This window comes from Monodelphis domestica, chromosome 5 (genome assembly GCF_027887165.1).
Source record: "Monodelphis domestica isolate mMonDom1 chromosome 5, mMonDom1.pri, whole genome shotgun sequence".
NCBI lineage: Eukaryota > Metazoa > Chordata > Mammalia > Didelphimorphia > Didelphidae > Monodelphis > Monodelphis domestica.
In genome coordinates this window covers 238537841-238565133 of record NC_077231.1, presented here as the reverse complement: position 1 = coordinate 238565133, position 27293 = coordinate 238537841, and the positions used below count along the sequence as shown (strand labels likewise).

Genomic DNA, 27293 nt, shown 5'->3' with positions numbered 1-27293 from the left:
CTTGTCTATAAAATTAGCTGGAGAAGGGAATGGCAAACTACTCCAATATCTTGGCCAAGAAAAGCCCAGAAGGGTTCACATAGAGTCAGACATGACTGAAGTGGACTGAACAACAACTAACCTCTGGTTCTGTCTCTACAACTCCTTGACATAATATTCTTATAGATTCCATCTGGTTTCTGTTTTATATAACCTATAAACCTATTTTATATAACCTTTCTTCTTCTGAATTATCTATATCTGCCCTGTTTCTTACCTTTTCAGTTGTTGTCTCTTCTGATTGATCCTATTGATCCTTTAGGGTTTGCCTAAATAATTGCTTCATAACTTACTCTGACTATTTATTGATATCCCATTACTTTAGTCTTGTCATGTGGTTTCAGGCCACAAGGAAGGACTACCTTGAACTCTAGCTTATAGGTCCATCACCACAACCTGCTTATTCTTGTGCTTATCTCTCTCATATTTTGCATTCCCATGCAGGCTTAATCTCCTTGTTCTGTTGCCAGAACTCACTGTTACCTACTGTTTTGGCATTGATGCTACTTCTTTTTGCCAAGTTTTATCCACAACAACTGCTGCCATGGGCAGCCACAGATGGCACTTTGGGGATTCTCAAAAGTGTACTGGTTAGTGACAGATTTCCCTGATTTTTTCTTAAGGGTAGCGCTTCAGAGGATCATCCAAAATGAAAACTGTTTAAAATTGTGTAGAAAAAAAAAGATATTAAATAAATTCAGAAAGTTATTTACAGAGTTGGAAAGTGGGATAGAAAATACAGTTTCTAAAATTGGTGATTTAAAAAATCAACTTATTGTACATGGTGTACACAGTGGCATAATAGATTTTAAAATCAGACCTAAAATCTGAAGGAATTAATTCATCTATTATAAAAGTATTATCCTCCCTAAAAAGTGATTATACTTTGAGTGGATTGTGGAATAAGGAAAAAAGACATTTTAATGCTTTACGTGTTTAAATGTAATGTGGGGTCATAAATGAATAATATAATGGATGACTTTGGTATCTAAAGTAAAATAGTTATCCTTTTCAACATTAATGTTTTCGTTATCTAATGAGAAATTTTAAAGGTACTGATAACAAGAGGATGAAACTTTCTTACTGGGCCAAATAAGCTAATTCTGCCATAGGATGGGATCATAAAGAGTTAAAAGAGAATTTGGAAAATTTGAGTTTAGATAATTAAGAAAACCCCAAAAAGAATACATGATAAAGGGATTCAAAATAGGAAGGCAAGCAAAATCAAGTAGTGTAGAATTTTAAGAGCAAAATCTAAAGAAAGAAAATGGAAAAATCAAACACATTTGAGACAGGTTTGTCATTGGGTTTTGTGTGAGGAAAGCCAAAAAGAGAAACAGACCTTGGGTTGGAAGGATATGTAGCTACCTAAATAGCAATTTCAGCCCCAAACCACAAGTTGGGTATAATGAGTCCAGGTGGAAAAGGGTTTTTTTTTCTTCTCTTTCTAGAGAAAAAGGAAATACTTTGGCCTGAAACTAGAAAAGTATGAGATATAGGTAAGATTAGGAATAATTCACATCATTCCAAGGAAAAAGGTTTAGGAGATTAGGAAGAGGTTATGACCAAAATGGACTGGGAAGGGATTACTTAGACTTATAGCAAAAAAAACCACATGCTCATGGCTAATTAGCCCATTTAAAATCCCCTTAGCTTACCACTATACTTGCTACATCATTGCAAAGCAAGGAAGAGCAGAGACCTTGGGAGGTGTTAATGCCAGTTAAATACCAATTGTGATCTTGTCAACATGGGGACTCAGGTGAGATTATAAGGAATTCTGGGAAATACTAAGGACATCTGAGGATTGAAGTCTAGAGTTCAAATCTCCATTTTTACATTTCTCCCCCCGAAACCCAAGGAAGACTAGTCTCTCCAATGGGTCTTATAAACATACCAACTTTGAAATTACAGTAATTTGAGGATAAGAGGAAAAGAGAACAAAACCAATAATTGCTAGGCGCATTGACAAAAAGCCAATTAGGGGGCAGTCCCCTTTGGCATAAGAGTATATATACAAAACAAATGCATTCAAATCCCACACAGTGCAAATCGCCACATCCCAGAGTTCACTCTGGATCTTCTGGTACAGCTTGTGGTCTGTTGAGGCAACTTCATGGTATCTTCTCTAAATAGTTCACTTTCTGGATTCTGAGAGGTAGCATGTTTCTTAACCTAAAATTACTCTCAAAATGGAATTTAAACTTTACAATTTAAAATAATAATAATTATACATTCCCCCCTGAAGAGGGTCATTGAAAAACACAGGGATCACTTAGGGATGCAGGGCTCAGTTATGAGGTATATGAATCAATTGGGAAGAGAAATAAAAAACATCAAAAAAATCCAAATAAGGGGGCAGCTGGGTAGCTCAGTGGATTGAGAACCAGGCCTAGAGACGGGAGGTCCTAGGTTCATATCTGGCCTCAGCCACTTCCTAGCTGTGTGACCCTGGGCAAGTCACTTGACCCCCATTGCCTAGCCCTTACCACTCTTCTGCCTTGGAGCCAATACACAATATTGACTCCAAGACGGAAGGTAAGGGTTTAAAAAAAATCCAAATAAAAAAAGATGATTTCTAGATGAAATATTGACTATCAAAGTCTAATGTGTAAAAATTCTAAGTAAAGGAAAAATAAATCTATAACAGGTCCTTGAATCAGGGCCCAATTAAAATAATATAAGCAATTAAACATTTACCCAATCAGTAGCCAGGACTATAGAAAGTTGCCACATTATGAAAGACATAAAAGGGACTGGATTTTTAGGTGCCAGGTAGGAGCAAAATTTGAGATACTTGGTAGAATGTGGAACAATACCTGTGTTAAAACATGTTAAACAGCCAAAACCTCGAACCTCAAACACGTTCAAGTCCTCTTTTCATGACTCAAAATTTTCATCAACCCCGACCGGATTGGTTGCTCTCTCTGACCCTGTGCTCGATTGGCACTATGCAGTTTAGCTTTGTGCTTCTTTGGCATTGTGCAAATGGCTCTTTTTGTATTCTCTTGTCCTTGAATCAGACAGAATCATTAAGCAAAGTCCCATAATTATTTTTTTAAACAATATTTTATTTGGTCATTTCAAAACATTATTCATTGGAGACAAAGATCATTTTCTTCCCCCCCCCCCCCCCCATAGCCGACATGCAATTCCACTGGGTTTCACATGTGTTCTTGATTCGAACCCATTTCCATGTTGTTGGTATTTGCATTAGTGTTCATTTAGAGTCTCTCCTCAGACATTTCCCCTTAACTCCTGTAGTCAAGCAGTTGCTTTTCCTCGGTGTTTTTACTACCACAGTTTGTCCTCTGCTTGTGGATAGTGTTTTTTCTCCCATAATTATTTTTAAATTATTTTTTTTAAAAATAGCATCAATTTTATAGTCTCAAGCTTTTTGGGTATGCACTGACATTATAGCAAATGTATTTTTAAACTTATATTACTGCAAAAACAAAAAAAGTTAAAGAAAATCTTACTACTGGTGACATGTGCTTCAAATATAAAAGGAGAGAAAAATAAAAAGCTGACATGGTATATTGCACATGCAAGAAAAATATAATAATAAAAGAGTTTTAAAAATAAATATAGCTTATAATCATTGAGGAAATGTAGAATACAAAGATTTCTCACCAAAAATGAAATCCATTTCCTCTTCATACCTGGCCATGATCCACTGTGAGTGCAAGCAAATGATTTTCACAAGTAACAGTTTTTTTTAATAAAGAACAGTAGTACAACAGGTAACGCACCTTCAAAAAGTATCAAAATCCCCATAGTTCACAATAGCCCAGTTAATTACAATAGCAACCAAACCCACTATCATATTTCACATAAATTGCTGTATGACATATAAAGAAAATGGATACTTGTCACAAGTTTTTTTCAGGTGTAGCAATGTTTCAACCTTGGCAAACATTTTTAAACAAAGGAAAACTTATTTGGGTCTAGAACATCATCAAGAAATCTAGATTGTTCTGGTGGAAGTAAAGTGAGCTGAAGAGTTATAAATGAGCTACTCTTTTGGGAGCCATTCAGGGGTACCATGCTTTGGGATTCACTTCCAGCTCCTTTGGAATGAAACTGTGATGTCTCATCCATTCACATTTTTATAAGTGTGGGAGGTGGGGATTATAATTGTATTTCACTTCAGCTACTAAAATGGACCTTACCTCCTGTTAAAGGCAGGCAAAATGATCAGAGTTGAGGAAAAAAATCTAAAAATCATGTCTAAAAACCCCTTAAAATCAATTTGAGATATTTAGCTCATTAAATTTTCCAAAGGTTGTTATATAATTGTAACCAGTTTTGATGAAGTCCATCCATCCTCTATGTGACAATTTACAAAGTCAAAATAGAAAAAAAGGCCGTTTTTATATATGGGCTTATTCAGTAATATTTGTTCAGTATAGTTATAGGGGAAAAGCAACAGAATATAACAGTAGTTAAAACCCAGTACATTGAAATGATTCAGTGTAACAGAATAGTATTAAATATATTAATATATGAACATAAACCCACAAAATTAAATCTTAAACGAAACAATCAGCAAAATGCAATAAAATACAGAGATTTTTATAAAACATTGGAGTGTGAAATGTCTTAAAAATATAGCCTCCAGGCTCTTTAAAGTTCGTTATTGGTTTGTTTGTTTTTTTTTTTTGCTTTCCATTGATATTCCTTTTGTCTTTACTGTTGAATATCCCATAGCAAGGGAGAACATGGGTTTTAGGATTCCCAAATTGGGCAAACCCAAATGGCAATGAGTTTCAGAGAGATGAATTTCTTCCCTGAATCTTAGGTAAGATGAGTAAAAGGATCAGTGCACTCAAACATCCTTTGTAATAGGCAATGCACTGTTCTTTCATAGAATATGCCATACTTGTAATCAACTTCCTGTTTGGAAAAGTCTCTTTCTTCTCTTCATTCCCCCCTCTGAGGTCTCCTGCCACGTGGAGGCTGATTGTTGCCTAAGGAAATAACACCCCAGTTTTTATCAGTTGGTTTGTGATTCTGAAGACACAGGGGCAGCCTGGGTCCTGGAGTTGGCCTGGGGTCTGGGGTTGGAGGAGCGGTCTGGGTCAAGAAGCCAGAGATCAGGAGTAGAGTTGCTGGGGCCTGAGGCCGGGGCTTGGAGAGCGATCTGGGTCAAGATGGTCGAGTGGATGGCTGGAGGAAGGACCAGGAAGCAGGGTGTATGGGGTGGGCAAAAAGCCTTGGCAGGAGAAACGTGGCTAAAATAAAATTATCTAGGCTATCTTAAAAAAAAAAAATTGAGTTTTTTCTCTCGTCCCTTTTGGTCGCCAACTGTTAAATTTAAAATTATAGCTTTAATAATAAAAATATATTTTATGAGGTTTATTAAGGATCATTAAAAGTCAAGGAATAAAGAAGACACAAAATAAAAACCACTTGATCATGGCTGATTAGCCCATTTAAAATCCCCTGATTAGCCCATTTAAAATTTAAAAACTTAGCTTACCACTATACTTGCTACAGAGGAAGAGCAGAGACCTTGGGAGGCGTTACTGCCAGTTAAATACCAATTGTGATCTCGCCAATGTGGGGACTCAGGTGAGATTATAGGGGATTCTGGGAAATACCAAGGACTTCTGGGAACTGAAGTCTAGGGTTCAAAATCTCCATTTTTACACATTAAAATATTATTTTAAGAATCACATCAAGAGACTCCAATGGATAAATGCTTTAAGTCCTCTAGCTTTGGAAAGCTTTGAGTCTATAAAGTTCCTTGCTTTAGCGCTACAAAGCTAGTATTCCAGGGGTAGTAAACAAAACGATGTTAATCATTTAAAGTAATTGAGGATTATGAGTTATATTTATTTGTACCTGGGTGGGTACTTTATATGCATAATTATCAATAATATGCTTGAGAACTGTAATATACATATGCATGTACATAAGCAATTTTGTTATTGTTTAGTTGTATCTGTCCTTTTGTGATTCCATTTGTGATTTTCTTATCATAGATACTGGAGTGGTTTGCCATTTCTTTCTCCAGCTCATTATAAAGATGAAGTTTAGGCAAGCATGGTTAAATGACTTATCCAGTGTCACACAGCTAGTATCTAAGGTCAGATAGGTCTTTCTGACTCCAAGCCCACTGCTCTTATGTGTGTGTGCGTGTGTATATATATATCACATATATATATCACATATATATATCACACACACACACACACACACACACACACACACACACACACACACACACATATATATGATGTCCCAATCATACTTGCTGTCTAAGAATCAATACTTAGTATTGATTCCAAGGCAGAAGAATGGTAAGGGCCAAGCATGTCTGAGCCAGATTTTGACTCAGGACTTCTTGTCTCTAGTCCTTACTCTCTATCCATGGAGCCAACTAGCTGCCCCGCTCCCCAGGTATTTCAAAAATGCCTTTCTTGTGAGTGTAGGGTTAAGTGGCTTATTAAGTGATGTACCTGAGACCTTTCTTCAATACCCTCTTAACTTCACACTTAAGTAGGATGAAGAAGTTTGACTTTGAGACATATAAACCAGGCAACGTTTGAAATCATCTAGCACCTATGATTAGTCGAATTATGTTAGGGGTAAAGTTAGGGGTTATTGACTGAATATATTATACTAGTAGTTTCCAGGGATTAATTCAATCCCAATAAAATACTCAAGTCAGTTTGGAATTTCTATGGTGGTTTAATTACAACAGAGGGCAGAAGTTAAGAGAGAGAGAAAAGGAATTTGGACTGCTCTGGCAAGCCAGATAGGAGTTCAGAGGTCTAGGCCAAGGGGTCTTCTCAACCTAACTTGACTTCCAGCCAAGAGGTCTCCTCCGAGATGAGGGGCCTCCTAGGAGGATAGTGTTTTAGGAGGTAAAGGAAAAAAAAGAATCAGCCTAAACCACTAGCTAAGGACACCGCCACGAGCTCCCAACGCTGAAGGAGCCCAACATTTCCATGAGAGAGGCTGGATAGAGGAAGGGATGCAAAATATATAGACCATTATTTACATCACTTCCTGCATCTCACATGTACCAATGGTAGCTTAAACTTGGTTTAGGACAGCCCAGGAGGTCTGTCAGTTGTTTCTTATTTGTTACTTGCTAGCATATGTGGTCATAGACCATCCTCCTCAACACTTAATCCTTAAGTGGGGGTGTATACATTGCTGGTTGCTAGAATTTCTAAAGACTAAGCAGTTTTAAGTAAAACTAAAATTCACAATTACTTCGATCTCCTAGTCCATTTGACTTTGTCATTTTATTTAAATGTTTACCTTTCAAAAAGTGGTCATTCCAGAAAAGGAAAGTGATAAATATTAGAGGGGATGTGGCAAAATTGGGGCACTAATGCAGAGTTGGTGGAGTTATGAATTGATCCAACCATTCTGGAGGACAATTTGGAACTATGCCCAAAGGGGTATAAAACTGTGTGTGTGTACCCTATGATCCTATAATACTATTACTGAGTCTGTATACCAAAGAGATGATTTTTTAAAAAAAGGAAGAAAGGACCTACTTATATAAACATATTTATAGTAACTCTGTTTTGGTAAAGAATTAGAAATTGAGGAAATGTCTATCAGTTGGGGAATGACTGAAAAAATTTTGGTATATGTGGGTGATGGAATACTATCTATTATAAGAAATTAGAGGCAGGATGAAAAAGTTTCAAGGATCTTCATGAACTGATGCAAGGCAAAATAAGCAGAGTGAAGACAACATCATGCATAGTAATAGCAATATTGTGGAATGATCAAATGTGATAGACTTAGCTACTCAGAAATAAAATTATTTGGGACATTTCTGAGGAACTTATGTTAAAGAAGTCTATCCATCTCCTGAGAAAGAACTGTTAGAGTCAGATGCAGATCAAAGCATACTATCTTCCACATTAGTTTATTTACAGTTTTATTTTAGGTTTGGTTTTTTGTGAGTACTTCTCTTACAAAAATGACCATGAGGAGAGAGGTAAGTGAGAGAGGGAGACTTTCAGAGAAATTGAAAATTTGTTATTAACATGTAATTGGGAAAATATAATATCTTTTAATTTAAAAAAAAGTGGTCACTCAACACAATACCCTAGTATTCAGCTTTCTTCACCAACTGGTCTCTTTCCTCAGTATCTTCATCTTTATCTTCTTAGTTCTTAAAGCCTCTTTTATTTAGTCAAGCCAGACTAGCTATTTGCACTGTTAATTAGCAAGTATTAACTTCCTAATCTCAAGTTTTGTGACTTTGCTCTCAGCATTTCCCACAATTATAGAATTTGAGAATTGGATAGGTCCCCAGAGACCATATAATAACATCTCCACACAAAAGGAGCCCCTGCTTTAACATATCAGGTGTGTGTTCAACTTCAACTTAAAGACCTCTAAAGAAGGAGAACCTGTGGTCTTTATCACATGTAAAAATTAAAATGAAATCTCAAATAATAAAAATATTATATTTTAGGAGATTTATTAAATGATCATTAGAAAGCAAGGAATAAAGAGAATACAAAATAAAGACTACTTGCACATGACTGATTAGCCATTTTCAAAATCCTCGCTCACCACCATCACCACGCTGGCTACACGCCAAAGAGGCTGAGCAGTTCTGCCGACTGAATATTTATTCCCTATCTACAGGAAGTATGTAATGACAGGAAGACAGTGGGATTCCCGGAAATGTAGTTCTTTTTTAGGGTAACAGATTTTCAATTATACACACAGCAGCTCCTTTTACCTTTGGATAGCTGACATCTAGCCAAAATTGGCTTCTTTATAACCCTCTGGCAACAAACCCAAAGTAATCAGATCCCTCTACCATATGATGACTCTTCAGATATTTGAAGGCAGTTATTATCCCTTTTCTAGTACCCAGTTTCTTCAGTTAAGCCTCGACATGCATTTGAGATCCTTTACTCTTCTATTTACTGACCTCTGTTTACTAGCCTGTTGTACTCTCCAGATTTTCCATCCAAAATGTTCTTTACCCCTTCTTTGCTAAATCATGTCTACTGCTATTTATAAAATAGTTCATATATCTCTAGTGTAATAAATGATATTTGGAGGGTATATTTGATGGTATACTAGATAACTAATGGATCAGGTAGTTATCTTCTTTTTGCCTACCCTCCTCCCTTTTATACCTCCCTTCCTCCCCCTCTTTCAATCTCCCTTCCTTCCCTGTTCTTCCCTTCCCTTCAGTTTCCCTTTCCCCCTTCTTCTGCCTCCTTCTAAGTCACTCAGGGTGAGATATGATGTTTCAGAGGAAATACTCTTTTCTCTTCTTCATCTCAAGTAAGGGTTTATTGGGGAAAACAGGAAAGATGGAGGATAAGGTAAGAGGGGTGAGATTTCCCTATTATCTACAATTAGTGTTAGGTTGGAGGATATTGAAAGAAATGGCAATTCTGTCACTCACATAAAACAGAGCCAGTCAGAGAGAGATATATGGACTATTGTCCTTCTTCTTCTGCCTTCAAATCAGCCAGGCCACCTCCCACTTGATTATCCCAAGTCCCAGAGATAAACCCAGCTTCTTCCTTCAGGGTCACCACCATCAGCCCAAAGACCTCAAAACAGTCTGCAGTTGGCTCTTGCCTCCAACTTTTTCCTGGTCACATTCCCAATGGAATTTTCCTTTGATTGACAGCTGATGAATCTCCAGTTTCTTGTCTTGTTGCATTTTCTTTTAATTTCTCTCCTCCACACTAGGAATACTATAATCCCACTTTTCACAATTAATACCTATTCATCTATTTGTTCAGTACATTTAGTTATTATACTGTACTTAAATCATCCTATGTATACATACATACATACATACATATATATTCCTATTAGGACCTGTAGAAACAAAATGAAAAATAGAATTCAAAGAAAAACTGAAATTTCTCTTCACAGCTCTACTCTCTAGGGTATATAGGATTTTTTGAGGTCCTTCTTAACTAGGTTGCTCCACTTTGTCTATTATGATTTGAAATAGGAATTCATTGAATGCAGGACTTTATGTATAATCACCAAAATGGCCTATATATACATGTATATGTTTTGTCTTACTTTTTAAGCTACTGGGTATTAAGATCTGTGCCAGAAATAGCAAACTGTTAAATTATCAAAAGAAGTAATTTCCAAAATATGCTAAAAAAGCATTATTAACTAAGTTTCAGATCTTCTCATCAGATTTCAGATAAAGAAGAGTTTGCAGTACCCAAATGCCTTTCTGATCTTCCACCATTCTCAAGGTGCTTAATGGGAATCATAATGAAGTCTTTAAATGTACTCAGGTAAAACATTTTTACTTTATTTTGAAATTCTTATTATGAACCTTTCAATGACTTTCTTGGCAAATTTCACACTTATTTTTCCTTTTAGAATGATTTTATAGTAGTTTTTATTGCTCCATTTGTTTACATATGGGCACTTTCTTCCCTCCTTTCCATGCTTATACCATAAATTCAGTTCATATAAAATCAGTGTCTAATCAATAATAATTATTTTTTAATGTATAAGTCTTTTTAAATATTTAATTTTATAGATATGGACTTTTTTATATATTCTTTTAAGAATGATCTTAAGTGATCATTCTTACCATTTCTAATTTGTCTTAGGGTCTAAATATAGAGGTGTGTATGTGTGTGTGTATATATATATATATATATACACACACATATATACATATGCATATTTGCCAATTTCTACCCCAGTTTAACTCATGTAATTCCATAATAGACATATTTTTCAACATATTTTTTTTTATAGATCATTCTTAGAAGAACTAACAGCATGCATAGCTGCTGAAGAAATTGAAGGCATTGTTTGCCTCACCTCTGTTGTATATATGATTCTGATTATTAGTAAGGGTAAGTCAATTTTTTCCCTTTATGTCACATAGGATTGTGATATTCATTTGCACTGTGGTATGATGGACAGAGTACCAGTTTCAAAGCCCAGAAGACCCATGTTCAAATCTAACCCTTGACACATATTGGCTTTGTAATTCAGTTCTTTTTGTTCTCTAGATAACACTCTAAAATCCTGATTTATATTGATGAAAAGAGAATTTCCTTAGCTAGAAGTGTGTTATAAAATCACAAGTCTAGTTTCTATCCCTACTAATTATTTTAAATATCTGAATTCCTTAAGTACCATTATTTTATTGAAAAATTAAGTTCATGGAAGTTAATCATCATATAATGGAATGCTTTGTAGTTTTTGGCTCTATAGAACATAATCCTTTTTCTTTAAAGATCTTGTTTGATGTGTGGCTCTATTGTTAGTTTCTCTATATACATGTATATATACAAATATTATAGTGAGGGAAAATTATCCAAATTCTCTCTCTTGTTAATGTTCTTTCTAAAATGTGGTGCCCACATTTAATACTATCTATACCTCTCTTGACCAAAACAGTATAGTGATATTATCAGCTCCCACATCCTGCAACTTTTTATATATTGTAAAGTCACATCAGTTTTTTTAGCTATAGTGTCACACTTTTGACTCATTAAGCTTGTATTCCAACTAAACCTACTATCTTTTTCTCATGGTCTGCTATCTAATCATACTTAATACAACTTCAAAATTTAATTTTTTTGTACTTTCAGTGTAAGAATCCTATTAGTTTTCCTCTTTTTCAAATTGAAAGAACATTCTGATCTGTCAAGATTTTTGGAATCTTATACTGTTTTTAGCATGTTAGCTTTTCCCTTTCAGCTTTGTGTCATCCATAAGTTTTACCAAGTACTCCATCTTTGCTTTAATTTAGGTTAATGATAGTGCAGACCCAGGCAGTTCATTGGAAACTTCTTTCCAGTTGAACTGTAGTTGCTATTATTTGAACTGATCATTCAACCAGTTCCCTTATCACTTTAATATCCATCTAACTCATCTTTCTAAATTTTTCATTATAATACCAATAGAGATTTTAAAACTGTAAACTATTTTTAGCATTCTCATTATCAACCAGGCTAGTAATCCAGTTAGAAAAGGTAATAATGTTATACTAGTGAGACCAGTTTCTTTTGAAATCATGTTGGCATTTTACAATTACTGCTTCCTTTTCTAGATGCTCACTAACTATTCCTTAAATACATTCCAGAATTTTGACAGGAATCGGTATTAAGTTCCCGTGCCCATAGTCTGCAAACTGCATTCTCTTACCCTTTTTAAAAATCAGAATTATATTTGCCTTTCTTCAGTCCCGTAGCACTTTTCCTAATTTCCCAGGACTATTCAGAGATTTCTGAAAGTGATTTAGCAATCACATTTGCTAGCTTTTTTCATTATCTGAGGAAGTAATTCTTTCCTTCTTTGAGACTCTTTTTTGTTATTCTTAATTCTACTCACTTATCTCAATTTATTCTGAGCTTTAGTACCCCTGATTTTATTCTGTGAAGATTTTATGACGCCTTTATATTCATCCTATATTACTTTCCCGAGTTTCAATGTTCTGTATATGTCCTTTTAAAATCTAAATTAGTTGGTAAGTTCCTTATATATTTGTCCATATTTATCTACTCTGGCCCCTTTAGATAACTTCCCATTTTCTCTCTCATCAAATTTTTTCTCTTAGTTTTAAGCATTTAATTTTTTGTTTTATATTTCCTGGACCATATCCTTCATTAGGAATCTAAACTATTCTATTTTTGAAATTTTAAAATACAGAGTTCATATCCAAGTGTTTACATCTTTCTTCTAAATCACAAATTGTGAACTGAAGTGGTAATTTCATGAGAACATTACCATCATTTCCATCCTAATACATTATTCCTTTCTGTTGGTAGCATCTGCTCCTGAATTGAATGTCATCCTTGTTAATGTTTCCTCCTTTTTTAAGGATGAAATTATCATTACAGTAAACCAAACAATTATTAACTTCTTTGCTTTGACAGAGATTATTACAACATATAGTTGTAATAGTTCAGATAATTGAAATTCCCCAGCATTAACATATCCTGCCTCTGTAAAATGCTTGTGATTTGTTTTCTGAATTCTTAATACATTTCTTCTTTCCATCTGATTGTTGTGGTGGGATATTTCAGTTACAATAACACTCCTTTTTTTTTAATCTCTGGAGATAATCACCAAGTATTTTCCACCAACCCTCTTGTTCTTGGACTTTTATTCATGGGATTATAAATATCTTTTTAATAAATGGTGCCACTCTTTTTTACCTTTTTTTTTTAACAAGGTTAAAATCCTTTCAAAGCTATATTCAGGCTCTAGGTCTCAGTCCACTAACAAATAATATATGTCTTGTGAAGTTTGCTTCCCTGTGTTAGTATGTTCATTCTGTCTCTTAATCATGTTTTGTACTTTTTTCCTGGAGTTATACATAATGAACTTAATCATTTTAAATGCTTTAGCTGTTCACATATTTAAAGATAATGTGGTATACTGGAAAGTATATCAGAATGAGAAAACAAGATGAGGCATTTTTATCTGACCCTTTGTGTTCAGCACTCACATCCTGGTACTCCTCATTAAAGGAAAGAGTTAGGATTCATTAAAACTAAAACCTAAACACCATCTCCAGCCCAATACTTGATTTCTTTACCCTTGAGATATATGATCTGATGGATAATGATGATGATTATATGATCAGTGACATTTACCAAACTGATCCCCTGACTAAAAGCTATACAACTTGGCTAAATACAAAAGAAAGGAAGGAAGTTAGTTTTCAAGAGATAAGGGTGGTCTGTTTTTATAGCAGGCTGTATCACTTGGTTTGTGTAAATATTCTTGCAGTACTTAAGATTCCTGATTTTGATGTTTCAGGTATTCTTGCTTATAAGGAGGTAGAGGTTTACTTTAGTAATAATACTTATTTGCTACTATGACCCTGTGTGCTTAACACAATGAATTATTTTCTAATTGAGCAGGAGCTATTTACAAAATTTGAAATATGCCAATTTGAAAAAGAAGATATAAATCTAGAAATTCATAAGTTTTCAAGATGTAGGCCATATTGAAGTATGGAGGCTTTTTGTGCTTTCTTGGCTTTATGGTGTGCCATTATCATTTTATCCCCAGGTTCTCTGCCTTGATTTACTTTCTAGTGGATAATTCTTTCTTTTGACAGATCAAAGTTTGTTGTGGATAATGCATTAAATAAACCAAAAAGCTAGTTCATTAAAATCTCTATCCTAAGAGATAAAATCTCTATCTATACTGAAATAATTTATCACTGGGGAAAATCCTCTATGCCATGAACTTGCTAATGCCAAAAAGAACTATGCCATCTGCGAGAGCAACATGCTAGCATTCAGTTTGTGGCATGTAAGTAATTTCTGAAGGAATAAGATACTTCATCACTGAACATAAGAATTAGAATATCTTCAGAGAATAGTAGCTTAATCTCTACCATATCCATTAAGTTTTTTTGTGTTTTTTTTTAAATAGATTCAAACTAACCATTGTTTACATCTCTCAATATCATAATTCATGGATAGATGTGTAGTCACCAAAGTCTGCCCTCCTATAGACCATGAGCCAGTAAATCCCTAATAGGACTATTAGAATTAATTTACTAGCAGCTGATATGGAACACCTATCTTCATTCCTAGGTGTCCATCCCCCATACCAAAATGATACCGCTAGCCCATTAGTGGTGAACCAAGGGTACAGGTGCCAAAGATGGCACACAGAGAACTCCCTATGGGCACATGGCCACTGACCAAAAGGTAGAGGGACTTGGGCAGAGCTGCTCCCATCCCCCTCTCCACTATGCCTGGCAACATTTTTTTATATCCCCTGTCCCTCTGCCTAGAAGTCCAATGAAGCACAGGGGGTAAGGTGGGCAGCTCACAGGCAGTAGAGCTGGGGGGAGTAAAGTGTTCAGACTACCCCTCTCTCCCTCTCTACAATTACTGAGGACATTCCTCACTTCACCTGCCCCTCCCCTGTGTGAAATAAGGGGATAGGACAGGTCACACCTGATCTCAGTCTTGGTGGGGGAGGTGAGGGCCAGTGCCCAGCACTCTATCTCTAAAAGGTTCACCATCACTGCTTTAGCCTTTCTTTGGATTTTTTCTATGTTTATTACTTTGGAATACCTAGATTTCAAGATATATAAAAATACATGCATATTTTACAATGTTTTATTGTGTTTTAATGTTTGTGACCATGACAGATTTGTAGACTTAATTTTGTCCATTAACTCTTCTGTCTCTTAATGTAATTTCTCTAAATAGGTAAATATAAAGATTCAAAGGTTAAGGATGCTGCTGCTGCTATTCAAAGGATACTGAACAGATACATGGAAATTACCTTGGAAGAGGATAGCATTGAAAGGTAAAAAGCTAAATATATCACAGAAACAATAACCCTGAAAACACCAGTTATAATCTAAGTATATTTAATTGAAAATGTCTTAATTTGTTAGTTCTTGTAATAAAGGGTCAGGAAATTTAGAATTCCCTATAATCATTATGGTAATATCTCTTTTCCAATCAGCTTTGTTAGTTATAAGCTAAGTTTATTCACCGCTTTAAAACAAATTCAATAGTATTTATTTTTCCTACCTAATAGCAGTCATAATGAGGTGGAGATTTTTTTAGACATTAGAAATGGTGTGAGCCAAGATACAAACCTTAAAGAGTATAAATTTTTAACCTTTTTAGGACAGAGATTTCTTCATTTTTGTTGTATTATATCTAGTTCCTAGAACAGTTGCTGGCACATTATAAACATTTAATGAATACTTGTTGAATTAAATAGAAATAGTAAACCCATTATAGTGTTACTTAATCTATTTTATAAAAATGTTTTTAATTTTGATCATAAAGAAGATTGATAAATTGGACAACATCGTTAAGCTAACAAGAGAGTTAAAACCAAATATTATAAGGAAAGGTTGAAGGAACCTGGGAAGAGAAAATGAGGTAGGGATGGGAGGTATAGGAGGAAAATAAGATAGTTGCCTTTGTAAAATTGTCATATGAAAGATTATATTTAATCTCTTTGATTTAAATAACTATTTAACTAGGACTAGAATAAGAAAATTAAAAGAGAGGGGACCATCCAAGATGACAGAGCAGGAGTAAGGAATCTAATCCAGCTCTTCCTTGCAAAAAAGATTCCACAAAGATCTAGAACATGCACCAATCTAAATTCTGATTGTGAGATCCAAGGGAAAAAAATTGTGATAAATCATTTTTTCCTGCTAAGGTGAGCATCAGTAGATAGGCCTCTAGACACTGCAGATATCATCTAGGCAGAAGCACACAGTGTAGAGCAATTAAACTGGGACTGAATAAGAGTCTTCGTTCAGCTTTGTACTAGAGCAAGAAGAGATCTGGCATAGAGGTGATGGACCTTGTGCAAGGAGCAAGAACAGATGGCTACTGGCAGTTCTGTTATTCATACCTCAGTGCTACTTCACAGACCCATTCAGACTGAAGAAGGCACCTGTGGGCCACGGAAAGGCACAAATATAGAAAAGAGCAGCAGTTCTCTGACTTTGATTCTGAAAACAGACTGCAATCCTAGATTTAGCCCTCCGGCAGTATGAAGTCTACCAGAACAGAGGTAGCTCAGACTAAAGGAGAACCTGTGGTTCTTTCACTTTGAACCTACTGTATTAGAAATAAGGATACTGTGGAGATAGGAGGATTTTGGGAAATGTCAGTCCTGTCACAACTGTGACTCAGGGACAGTCAGAGAGATGGAGGACAACTGTTAAATCCTCTTTCTTCTCCCAATTACACAAAGTCACCAACAAAAGTTAAATTTTTCTCAGCCTAACTTCAAAAGCTCCCCAAGGTTCCTTCAGCCAAAAGCCAAGCAAGTCTCTCTCCAAAACCAAGAGAAATAGTTCAAAGCTAGAGAGCCTAGCTTCTTCTCCACCACTCTGTCAGAGCCACCAAGGTCTTTCTCTGCCGAGATCAGAAAAAGCCAATTTCTCCCTTGGTCAGAAACCCCAGAGAAGAAGTCTCTCAGTTCATATCCTCTGGCCAGGCTCCAACTGACTTTCCTGAGAACATTCTGGTTTGGAATGTTCACCTTGATTGACAGATGAGGTCCCTCACTTTGTTTTGCAAGCATGAAGTTCTCTCTTCATGCCTCTTCCATACTACAGAGCTTCTTAGTTGACTGACAATGGCTGGATCTAGTAATATTCCATAAGAAATTAAATAAAATTGGCTTTTATGACCCAAACTCATCTTAGGAACCTGCAGAACTTAAATCAAACTTCATTCATCCTGAATCATATTATTTTTGGAGCCTTGAAAAGCTTGCAGGTCTCTAGCCTTACCTATTTTTAAGATCCTAATGCACGTTACCCTGGGAAAGCAGCAATAGGACCCAAGGGGACATAAGGAGGGACCAAGCGCAGTGCAGATACCCTTGCCAGAAGTGTGCATAGCTTGGCCCTAACTCAAAAGTCATGAAATAAAACTTGTAGAATGCTCAAACAATAAAAAAAAGACTCCCACCATAAAGAGCTATTAATGGTTTAATAATCCAAGCAAAGCTTAAAAGAAAACCATAGGTTGGGCAAAAGTTCAACTAGCATTCTTACAAGAAATGAAGCAAGAGTTAAAAATTATTTTATAAATAAAATGAGAACTCTAGAGGAAAGAATTGGAAAAGAAATGAGTGTACTAGAGGAATGATTTAGGGAAAAAATATAGAAAATTTAGGGAAAAAATGATAGAAGATAGAATTAGAAAGTGAACTAGGAACTTGAAACAAGAGATATATTATAAAGGACCTGAAAAAAAGTTAATGATTGCATGAAGCAACAATAAATATTAAAGTCACAAGACTAAAAAAAAAAATAGAATAAAATCTGTTACATCAGAGAACCAATCAAGGAGAGTTAGTTTAAAAATCAGTGGACTCCCTGAAAACCATGACAAAAAAAATAATTAAAAGAACCTAGACAATATTTCAAGAAGTCAGAGAAGAAAACTACCCAGATCTCTAGAACTGGAAAGTGTAAAAATTAAAATTAGGTCTCAAATAAAATGTTATATTTTAGGAGATTTATTAATAATCATTAGAAATCAAGGAATAAAGAGGATACAAAATCAAGACCACGTGCTCTTAGCAGATCAGCCTGTTGAAAATCCCATATTGTATCATATGGGTATTCTGAGATTTAATTGTCTAAATCCTGACTTAAAATTTGTGAAAACAATGTAGGACGGTCCATGAACCCTTGTGGCAGCTGACACCAAGTCCCCTAGGAACCTTTCCAGGTGAAATAAAATATATTTATAGAATCTTCATAAATTGGTATAGAAAACAATGCTGAGCACAGATCTACCACAGTGAAATATGTGTATGTGCTAGAAATAGAAGAGATTGTTATAGATTGGCTTGGAACCATAGAGTCTCTTTTTATAACATAGTTATTTACAGCCCTTAAATCTTGTACAAATCTATAGATAGGTTTTCTATGTTCATCTAATTTTGGCCTTTTAACAGATAAGATAGGTATATTATATTTGTATTTACATGGAATTATTGTTTTTTGCTCAATGAAAGAATTTATTACTGGGGTATTTTACTTAATTGTCTCTTTTGATAGGGGATACTGAGGAATGGAAGGAGGTGTGCTACCTTTTGTTTTAATTTGTATAGGAAGAGCAGATTTTGAGTAGGCCTACATTAGATAAACATATGGCCTAGAGAGATTTCAGGTATATCAGCTAGTATATTCAAAAAAAATAATTCAAATTCAAATATCCCAAAGCTGGGAGGTTTGTCCACCTCCTGACTGTCTAAAAGAAGTATAGGAAAAAAATTTACAGATTCCTCAGGAAATTCTAGAATTACAGTACCGTCTTGAGAGTATGTTATTGTGGCTCTTAGTTTACATAAAAAGTCTCTCCCTAATAAATTTATAGGGGAGTTAGGCATTAGAAGGAAAGAATATTCTACTGATAGGGGCCCCATAGATACCATTCAAGGGGAAAGCTTTGGGACCTTCAGAGGTTCTCCTGACACTCCTACTACATTTAGAGAAACAATGGAATCACAATCAGAATCATGTGTGCTCATCAAAACTGATCTGGAAGTTCCCATATCTAAGAGGAAATCATAATATATATTCGCAATTTGTAAGGTTACATGCAGTTCATTACTTTGTGGGGGAGAATGGACTAGGATAACTGGTGTTACGATATCATGGTCTGGGAAACAAAGGTTTCACTCTCTGATTCCAGAGACCTCTCTCCCCTCTCAGAACTCCATAAAGGGCTTTGGCCATTTCTCTGGGTTTCCCCCTTTTGAGGATTTTCACTTTGATTATAGTGTAGACAAGTCCTATTTCAGATATATTGTTGTGAGTTATCATTTGCCTCATTTGGATTATTATTTCTAAGTGCATTTCTATTATTATTTCTAAAGTTAGTATTTCTTTGAAAAATATGTGGAGACTGCTAGGTGGCTCAGTAGAGAGAAGACTGGGCCTGAAGTCAGGAAGACCTGAGTTCAAATTTGACTCTAGACACTTACTAGCTGTGTGGCCCTGGGCAAATCACTTAACCTCTGTTTGCCCATGGAAAAGGAAATAGCAAACTACTTGAGTATCTGCCCCAAGAAAGCCCCATAGACAGTATAGACACAAAGTGAGTCAGACATAAATGATTGACTGAACAAGAACATTTGACAAATGCTTATTTATTATGCAAATTTCCTTTGATGGAGGTTGAGCAAGTATGTTGTTAGCGGATTCTTCACTTTCCTTCACTCCACATATCCAAAGAATTGACATATCCCAACAGTTCTACCAACAAATATCTTTGGTATTCCTTTCCATTCTCATAGCCATTTCTCTAGTTAAGACATTTTTTGCCTAGACTATTGCAAAAACAACCTAACTGATCTTGTTTTTCATTGGTCCAGAACTTACTTGCTCTCCTCTTCCTGAACTGTCTTCCTCTCAGTTGCCAATTGGATCATACTAAAGCATGGGTTTGATTATTTCACACCCTGCTCCATGAAATAAACGTCTGTGGATCCTTTTTTTTTACTCTAGAATAAAGTACAAATTCCTTTGTTTGGAGTTTAGAGATTTTTATATTCTGACTTCTACCAGTCTCTCCAGATTTATTTTGTATCACATTTTAACCAAAATAGGCTACTTACTATTCTTTTCAATGTATCATAAGATTATATAAACGTTTATGGCCCCTTTTTGCAATATTGACTCTCTGATATTGCAGTGCACTAAATACCATAGATTTCTTTTAACAAAAAGGGCTTTGTATTTAGCTTTCTTACATTTTGTACTTGTGAAGTTGATTATTTTTCAACTCCAGTGCAGGACTACATTTATTCTTATTAAATTTATCTTATTAAAAATATCATGTTAGAATTGGCACATCATTTTTAGTCTGGTGATCTTTTTAGATCCTGAATGTCATCAAACCTGGCTTGATGTCTTTTTCCAAGTTGATAAGCAATGCTATCTGAATGATACCTTTACCCAAGGTCTTTAATAAAAATATTGAATAGTATTGGGAATTAAATACAAAGCCTTTTATTTTGCACCAGGAAACTCCCTTCAAATTTATATTGATCCTTTAATGATTTTTTTTTTTGTTCCAGTCATTCATCCAGTTCTGGAGTCACCTAATTCTACTGTCACTTAAAACACATTTCTCTAGCTTTTGTAAAAAGCCTACCCTTTTTGTTGTACTTAGCTTTTGTTTAGAAATGTTAGATACCAAATACATGAATACTTTATCTGACATTCTTTTTCAGAATTTATAAATAATTTGTGATCATAGAATGGGAGATTGCATTGGAGAAGATAAAGGGAATTATGTGAATATACCCCACTCCATCAGTAAATAAACATAAGTAACAAACTATTACATGCCAGGAACTATGCTAAGCACTGGAGGTAACAAAGAAAAGTGTAAAAGCCAGTTCCTATTCCTGAGGAGCTCATAATTTAATTGGGGAGGCAAATTCAAATCAGCTATACAATACAATACAAATACAAACTATATATGAGAGATACATTTGAAATAATCAGTGTCAAAAAGGTACTAAAATTAGAAGGCATCAGAAAAATCTTCTTTAAAAAAAAAACCTGAAGGAAGTCAGGAGCTGGACATGAGGAGAGAGAACATTCCAGATATTGGGGGACAATCATGAAGATGCCCAGAGCTAGGAAATGGAAGGTTTTGTTGATTAATGCAGGGAAAATAATTTCCATCTCTTCCCAGAAAGGGCAGTAATGAGAGAAAGGGTGAGGATAAAAAGTTTTGGGGGAGTGTAAAAATTTAAATTATATCTTAATATAGTAAAAATTACATTTTAGAGGTTTATTAAGTGATCATTAGAAATCAAGGAATAAAGAGTATACAAAATAAAAACCATGTGCCCGTGGCTGGTTTTCCAAATCCCCACCTTACCACCATCACCGTTGATTCTACATCATGCCCAAGAGGAGGAGGAGCCTCAACACCCACTCCCTTTATCCTCTTTCTACAGGAAGTATGTAATGACAGGAAGCCAGTGGACTCTTGGGATATGCAGTTCTTTTTTAGGGTAATAGATTTTCAATTATACAGGGGGCCCTGGAAAACACTTAAAAGATGGAGTAGAGCAATAAATATATATAATTTTCAGGGATCTGGTGATCATAAGACAGTACTACCTCTAAGAGAGTCTTATGTCTCCATAAACAACATCTGGCTTCTGGATAAAAAGAATCAACTGATATCCAGAAGGGAGGAAGGTTATGGACCTAGAAAGGAGATTTCTTAGCAGATAGAAAAGAAAATAATCCTGAAGAGGGCAGGGGGTAGAAATGGATCAGAAGCACTGGGAAAAGCCAAAACAAAAACTCACAACTTAGAGAATAAATAAGGAAATTACATATACTGCATGAACTCATAGACAACACACCATTATCAATATTAAGCTTAATGTGCTCCTCTACCTTTACTTATAAATTCATGAAGCAGAACATTATTTAATTGCAAGAAGACAAAATAATACTTAATAGTAGGAAACTGAAATGATTCTGTTTTTTGATAAATAACAAAAATATAAATTATCCCATTAGTGCTTCATTGGGTGAGCCATGATTTATCATAACTGTTTTGGAAAGCAATTGGTTTTGCTAAACTGAGCTTTTTTTTTTAACATTTTCTTTCTTCCTTTGAAGGATTATCTGGATAAAAGAGGTGAGGGATATATTAAAAAAAAATGAAGGTGATGTAAAAACTGTGAACTTTAAAAATTACTTCACCCTACTTAGTTGTACTTTAGGGGAAGATAAAGTTGTAATCTCCTGATTGAACAATGAAGGTACTTAGTTCTCACCTTATAGTAAAGCTAGAACTTTAAGCTAAGTCTATTTTTAGGTCTTAATACAAAAAGGCGCTAAGTAACTATAAAGATTAAATTAATCACAAAAAGGTCAAGTATCTTAATACAAAAAGATGTTAAGTAATTATAGGGGTTAAATTAATCACAAAAAGGTCAAGTAACTAACAAAAGGTGAACTTAACAAAGAAGTGTTAAGTAACTCAAAAGATATAATCAAAGAAGATGAGAACTAAAAGTATGGGCAGTCCTGGAGAAAGCTTTTGATGTGATTGGTAGATGTGAAAATTTAGAGGAGGAGACACAAGGGTGAAAGGTCTATATATTTGGGATTGTTTGTCTCTCAGATAACTCTCTTTACCTGACTGGTGGTGGAGAGTTAGCTGAGAGCAGCGTGCTGGCCTTCGACATCTTAGCGTGGCTGCAAGTTGTTATCCAGTTCAGTGGTGAGTTTCTGGCTGAGTTTCCTCCTTTACTTTCCAACTTTATCCTCTTAGAAGCCTCTAATCTTCTTCAGAGACCTAGAGGCAAGGATTTTAAATTCCCCCTGGCACAGGCCAGGCCGGAGAAATCCTATATCCTCTTCCCTCCTTCTCTTTAAATTCCTTCCCTCTATATTAATTAAATTTCCAGACTGACTTGGGTATTTTATTTGGCAACCAATTAACTTTAGGATTTAGGTCACAGCCCTAAAATCTTCTTTACAAAACAAAAGGTATTAATAAAAATGAGACTTTAAATTGCTCTAGTGAGTTCTGTTTTTTTTTTTTAATTGCATATTTAGTGATTACTTATTTATGGTTTTATAACTAAGTCTTTTTGTTTGTTTCAGGTCTCTTTATGAATCTTCCACTAGAACTTTGGATGAACTTTTGAGGCAATGACAGAGGAACTGTCTTCTTTCCAGTGTGTAAAAAAAAAGAAGAAGAAAAAGCATTGATTTCAGAAAATATTTGAAACATATATTGTACATATTGTATTTACATTTTTAAGAATCTATACATGGGGAGGGTACTAAGTAGAAAATTCATGTTTTAACTTGCAATTGTTATTAAAATATCTACAATAAATGTCTGTTGATCAGTCTAGCTATTATATGTGTATACATATGAACATATTTATAGTTACATAAGATTCTAAAATGTGTCGGTAGTGTGAAAAAGAATAATACTTGTTTTGGAAAACTAATACATAATTTAAGCCAATATACAAATTAGTAATGTCAAAAATTAAGCAAAAATATAATAGGCAAATGAATTGTAAGTTTAATAAAGGAACAGCTCTCTACTTGAAAGATATTTAAAAAAAACTAAATTAGTAATTCCTGTTCTAAAGAATTGTGTATGATTGGTCACAACTATAAAAACATAATTTTAAATCTGTCTTCCACATAACTGAGCAGCCCTGGGAAAGAGTAGTGGGAATGCCCTGTATACCAAGAGCTGCCCTGGGGGAATAAAACGCAAACCAAAAAATAACCCTTTAACCTGAGCAGTAAAGGTAGAACAAAATTCACAAATTTGATCACAGTCTTATCAGGGAGGTCAAGTATTTTGGCCTTGAGCTTCTCCCTCTACTCCTTTTATCTATTTTCTCTGATGGCTGCCATAATTTTAGAGGGAAATTGTGTTCAAAGTCTATTGTTAAAGTATATCTCCTAGTCTTTCAAAGAGTTACCCTGACTAATCACTGCTCTTTTCTTTGTGCTCTGTAGTGACTATGTGGTTCCAAGAACTACAAAGAGTGACAGAAATTAATGTATTGTTTTGAGCCAGCACAGTTGAGGCAGCAATATTCATTCTAATCTCCCAGCAAAGAAGAAAATGTTATGGGGTAACATGTTTAGAAATAGTAAAAAATTGTGTTTTGATAATATGAGCATTTTGGAATGAAGGTTTCCTGAAAGATTCCCGAGAAAAGCTGAATGAAACATCTATGAAAATTGACCTCATAGTCTAGTGTTGGAAAAGGAGACCAACTAGTCCAACACTCTCCTTTTGCTTATATTGAAATTGATGTGTGGAGCGAAGTCATTTGGTTGAAGTTACAAAATAAGTGTCAGAGCCAGGACTAGAGCTTGGCTCCTCCAGGTCCCAGGCTAGTGCTTTTGCCTTCACCATGCTGCATCAATCCTGATGTAAATGTTTTATCTATCTTAACCTTTTCTTCATTTAAAACTGCTTTGACACATCTTATTTTTGTGTTATTAATATAAGCAATGCATTGTATTGTCAGCACTTAGATCAATGCTAATTATTTTCCATATCTCTTTTGAAGGTGTTCTATAGCACCCAGTGTTGCTGATATTTTAGTCTATAAGTGTGACATGTCCAATATTTCCATTTGTAGAAAAATGTATATTATGTTTCTTTGGGAAGATTAGTTGTATTTAGTAAGCAAGGTGTTGCTGATTGGATGAAATAAGTATATGTCTAAAAGATTTAGAGGGAATGAAAGGAAAAAGTAAGGTCAGATGCCCAGAAAGGGAATCCTCTTGTTTGACTGACAGCTGCCCCAAATTCAGCTGCTACAAAATCATTCTCAACTTCTCTCTTCCACAGTATCAACAGTCATAGCCCTTTCTTGACAATAGTTCAGGTTTATTTTTGTCTTATGCACTTAAAAATTCCATAATATTACTTGGAAATGTAATACTCTGCATGGATATATAAGTAAAATGCTGATTTATATTAGAAACTAAATGGACTGCATTGGTTTTTCATTTCTACATGCCCACACTGTTGACCAGTAAAAGTTGCTAGTCTTGGTCTTTCAGATGGTAGATTCAGTTCATTAATATAAACAATTGCATTTTTTTTTAAAAAGCCAACACCTTTTTTTGTTGTTTGTTTTTTTGGCAGGTGAAACTTAGGTTACTCTTCCCCCCTCTAATCATATTTGGAAGAAAACTAGTTGGAAGTATCCTCTTGCTTTTCATTTTGCCTTGGCAAGTCAACATTATCTTGAATTCTAATATAAGATTTTGGGAATTTGTTGGATTTTTAAATTTTCTTTATGCTCCATCTACTTAATTAAAGTATGTGGAAAGTTAAATAATAATGTTTATATGAAACTTTCTTAAACCTCAAATTTTGATGTCAGTCAGTTTTTAAGATAAAGTAATTTATTCCCAGACTTCAAGGCATCTCACTGTGCTGGCTTTTGTTAGATGCAGGATGGAAAGCTCCTTATTTTTCTATAAATAAGAACTCTTAGGTAAGAAAAGCCACCATACTCTAGCCTTACTGTTGGACTATAGTGAACTAGCCCCATCTGTGACAGGGAGGAAAGAACATATTGGCATCCTTAAGTCCTATTTCTTATGAAGTAATGAGGGAAGAGTTGGGGGTCTCTAAGACTGCATCATCAGTGGCTATTTATCCATCAGAAATATCTTGAGAGATCCAGGAGAGAGACAGTGGTGAGGCCACAAGGGGTATATATTGGCCTACAGAGATGTTCTCTTTTGCCTCTCTCTTTGGCCCCCTATGCTCTCATTGGTACCCATTCCTATTATGAAGGGAGTCAACTGGCCATTTTATATTATCGTGAGCAGTTGATTAATAAATTCACTTAAAATTTAAAAATACCACCTCGAGGATTTTAATCGTTCCAAGTATTTCAAGCAATTATTTTTTTCTAGTTATGCTGTTTAATCAAAAAAATTCCTCTTTCATCATTAGCAATGAATGGGTTCCTACTATTTTTGGAAGGGAGATCTTTATTGCTTAATCTGTAATTTTGGATCTGTTGTGTTGGTACTTCCTCAACCAGTTCAGATCTTAGTCCCTTTGACCCCTACTAGATGGTTAAAATGAATTTCTATGACTGAAAAAAAAAATTCTCCCCTTTGGCCAACCTTCTGGTGATGAGGTTTGTCTGTTCTTACTGGGAATAAACACAAAACCTCTTCTAACATAATTAAGTCTGCCAGACCCAGGTAAAATGGACAGATTGGATATGGTGAGTGAGTGAGAAATCAAGGATGACACCTAGATTATGTGTGGTGTAAAGTTGGTAGTATCCTCAACAGTGAGAGATACCAAGAGGCAGAGTCAAGATGGAAGAAAAACAGGAAGAAATGTTTCTTGCCTACCAAGCTTCCACAAAGACCTAGAAAATGCATTGGTCTAAATTTTAATTGAGAAACCAAAGGCTATTTTTCCAACCTAGATAGGCTTAGAGAGATAAAGGTCTTACAGACCCTGAAGACAAGTTCTGGCTAGGAGTATGCTATGTGAGAAACATTTGAGTGGATTGAAAGGGTAGAAAGAGCTGGAACTAGGCACCAGGGCAGAAAGCATCAGTGCAGTAAGAGATCCCAGGGGATCCTTGAACTAGTTCCGAGTTCAGGAAGAAATACCATCCAATTCTTATCCATTACCTATGCAAGATTAAAATTAATACTCAATAACTCCAAGTATTAATTTTAAAGTTTATTAATAATCACTTGAAGTAGAAGAAATAAAAAGGAAATAGAAATATAAAAACCTAATTATCTAAAAAAAATAAGACCCCGTGAGTAAGTTCTCCTGCCTGGCTCAAAGCCAGCTTCCACAGCCGCGATCAGGTGAAAGAGCACAAAGGCGGGGCTGCCCAAAACATGTCTTCCCTACTTTAGCACATAATATAAGAAGGAACATGGGAAGCTGGGATTTAGAGTCCTGGGAAGCAAATCCTAATTACACAATCCCCCTGTGATTCAACTAGGAAATGAGCATGTAGAAATCTCCCAGATTTACATGCCTAGTTTCCCCAATGAATCAGTACACATAACTAACATATCTCTAAAGATCTCTAACTAGAGCTACATACAATATTGCAGTTTCTAAGCAGAAATTACAATGATTTGGGGATAAGAGGGAAACAGAACAAAACCAATGTTAGGTGCATTGACAAAAAGCCAGTTAGGGGACAATCCCCTTTGTCATAAGAGTTTACATTCAAAATAAATGCATTCAACTCCCCAC

At 35.1% G+C, this 27293-nt stretch overlaps 1 protein-coding gene across 1 annotated transcript in view; it reads left to right on the top strand.

The window, feature by feature from the left end:
* The window catches only part of NCAPG2 (non-SMC condensin II complex subunit G2), a 96391-nt gene extending 71366 nt beyond the window's left edge, over positions 1-25025 (top strand). The window contains exons 25-28 of the mRNA XM_007504688.3: positions 10207-10310; positions 10786-10886; positions 15222-15321; positions 23156-25025. Coding sequence (XP_007504750.2) covers positions 10207-10310; positions 10786-10886; positions 15222-15321; positions 23156-23207 — 357 coding nt within the window. The 3' untranslated portion in view covers positions 23208-25025. The remainder of the gene's footprint in view (positions 1-10206; positions 10311-10785; positions 10887-15221; positions 15322-23155) is intronic.
* Positions 25026-27293: the final 2268 nt, after the last annotated feature.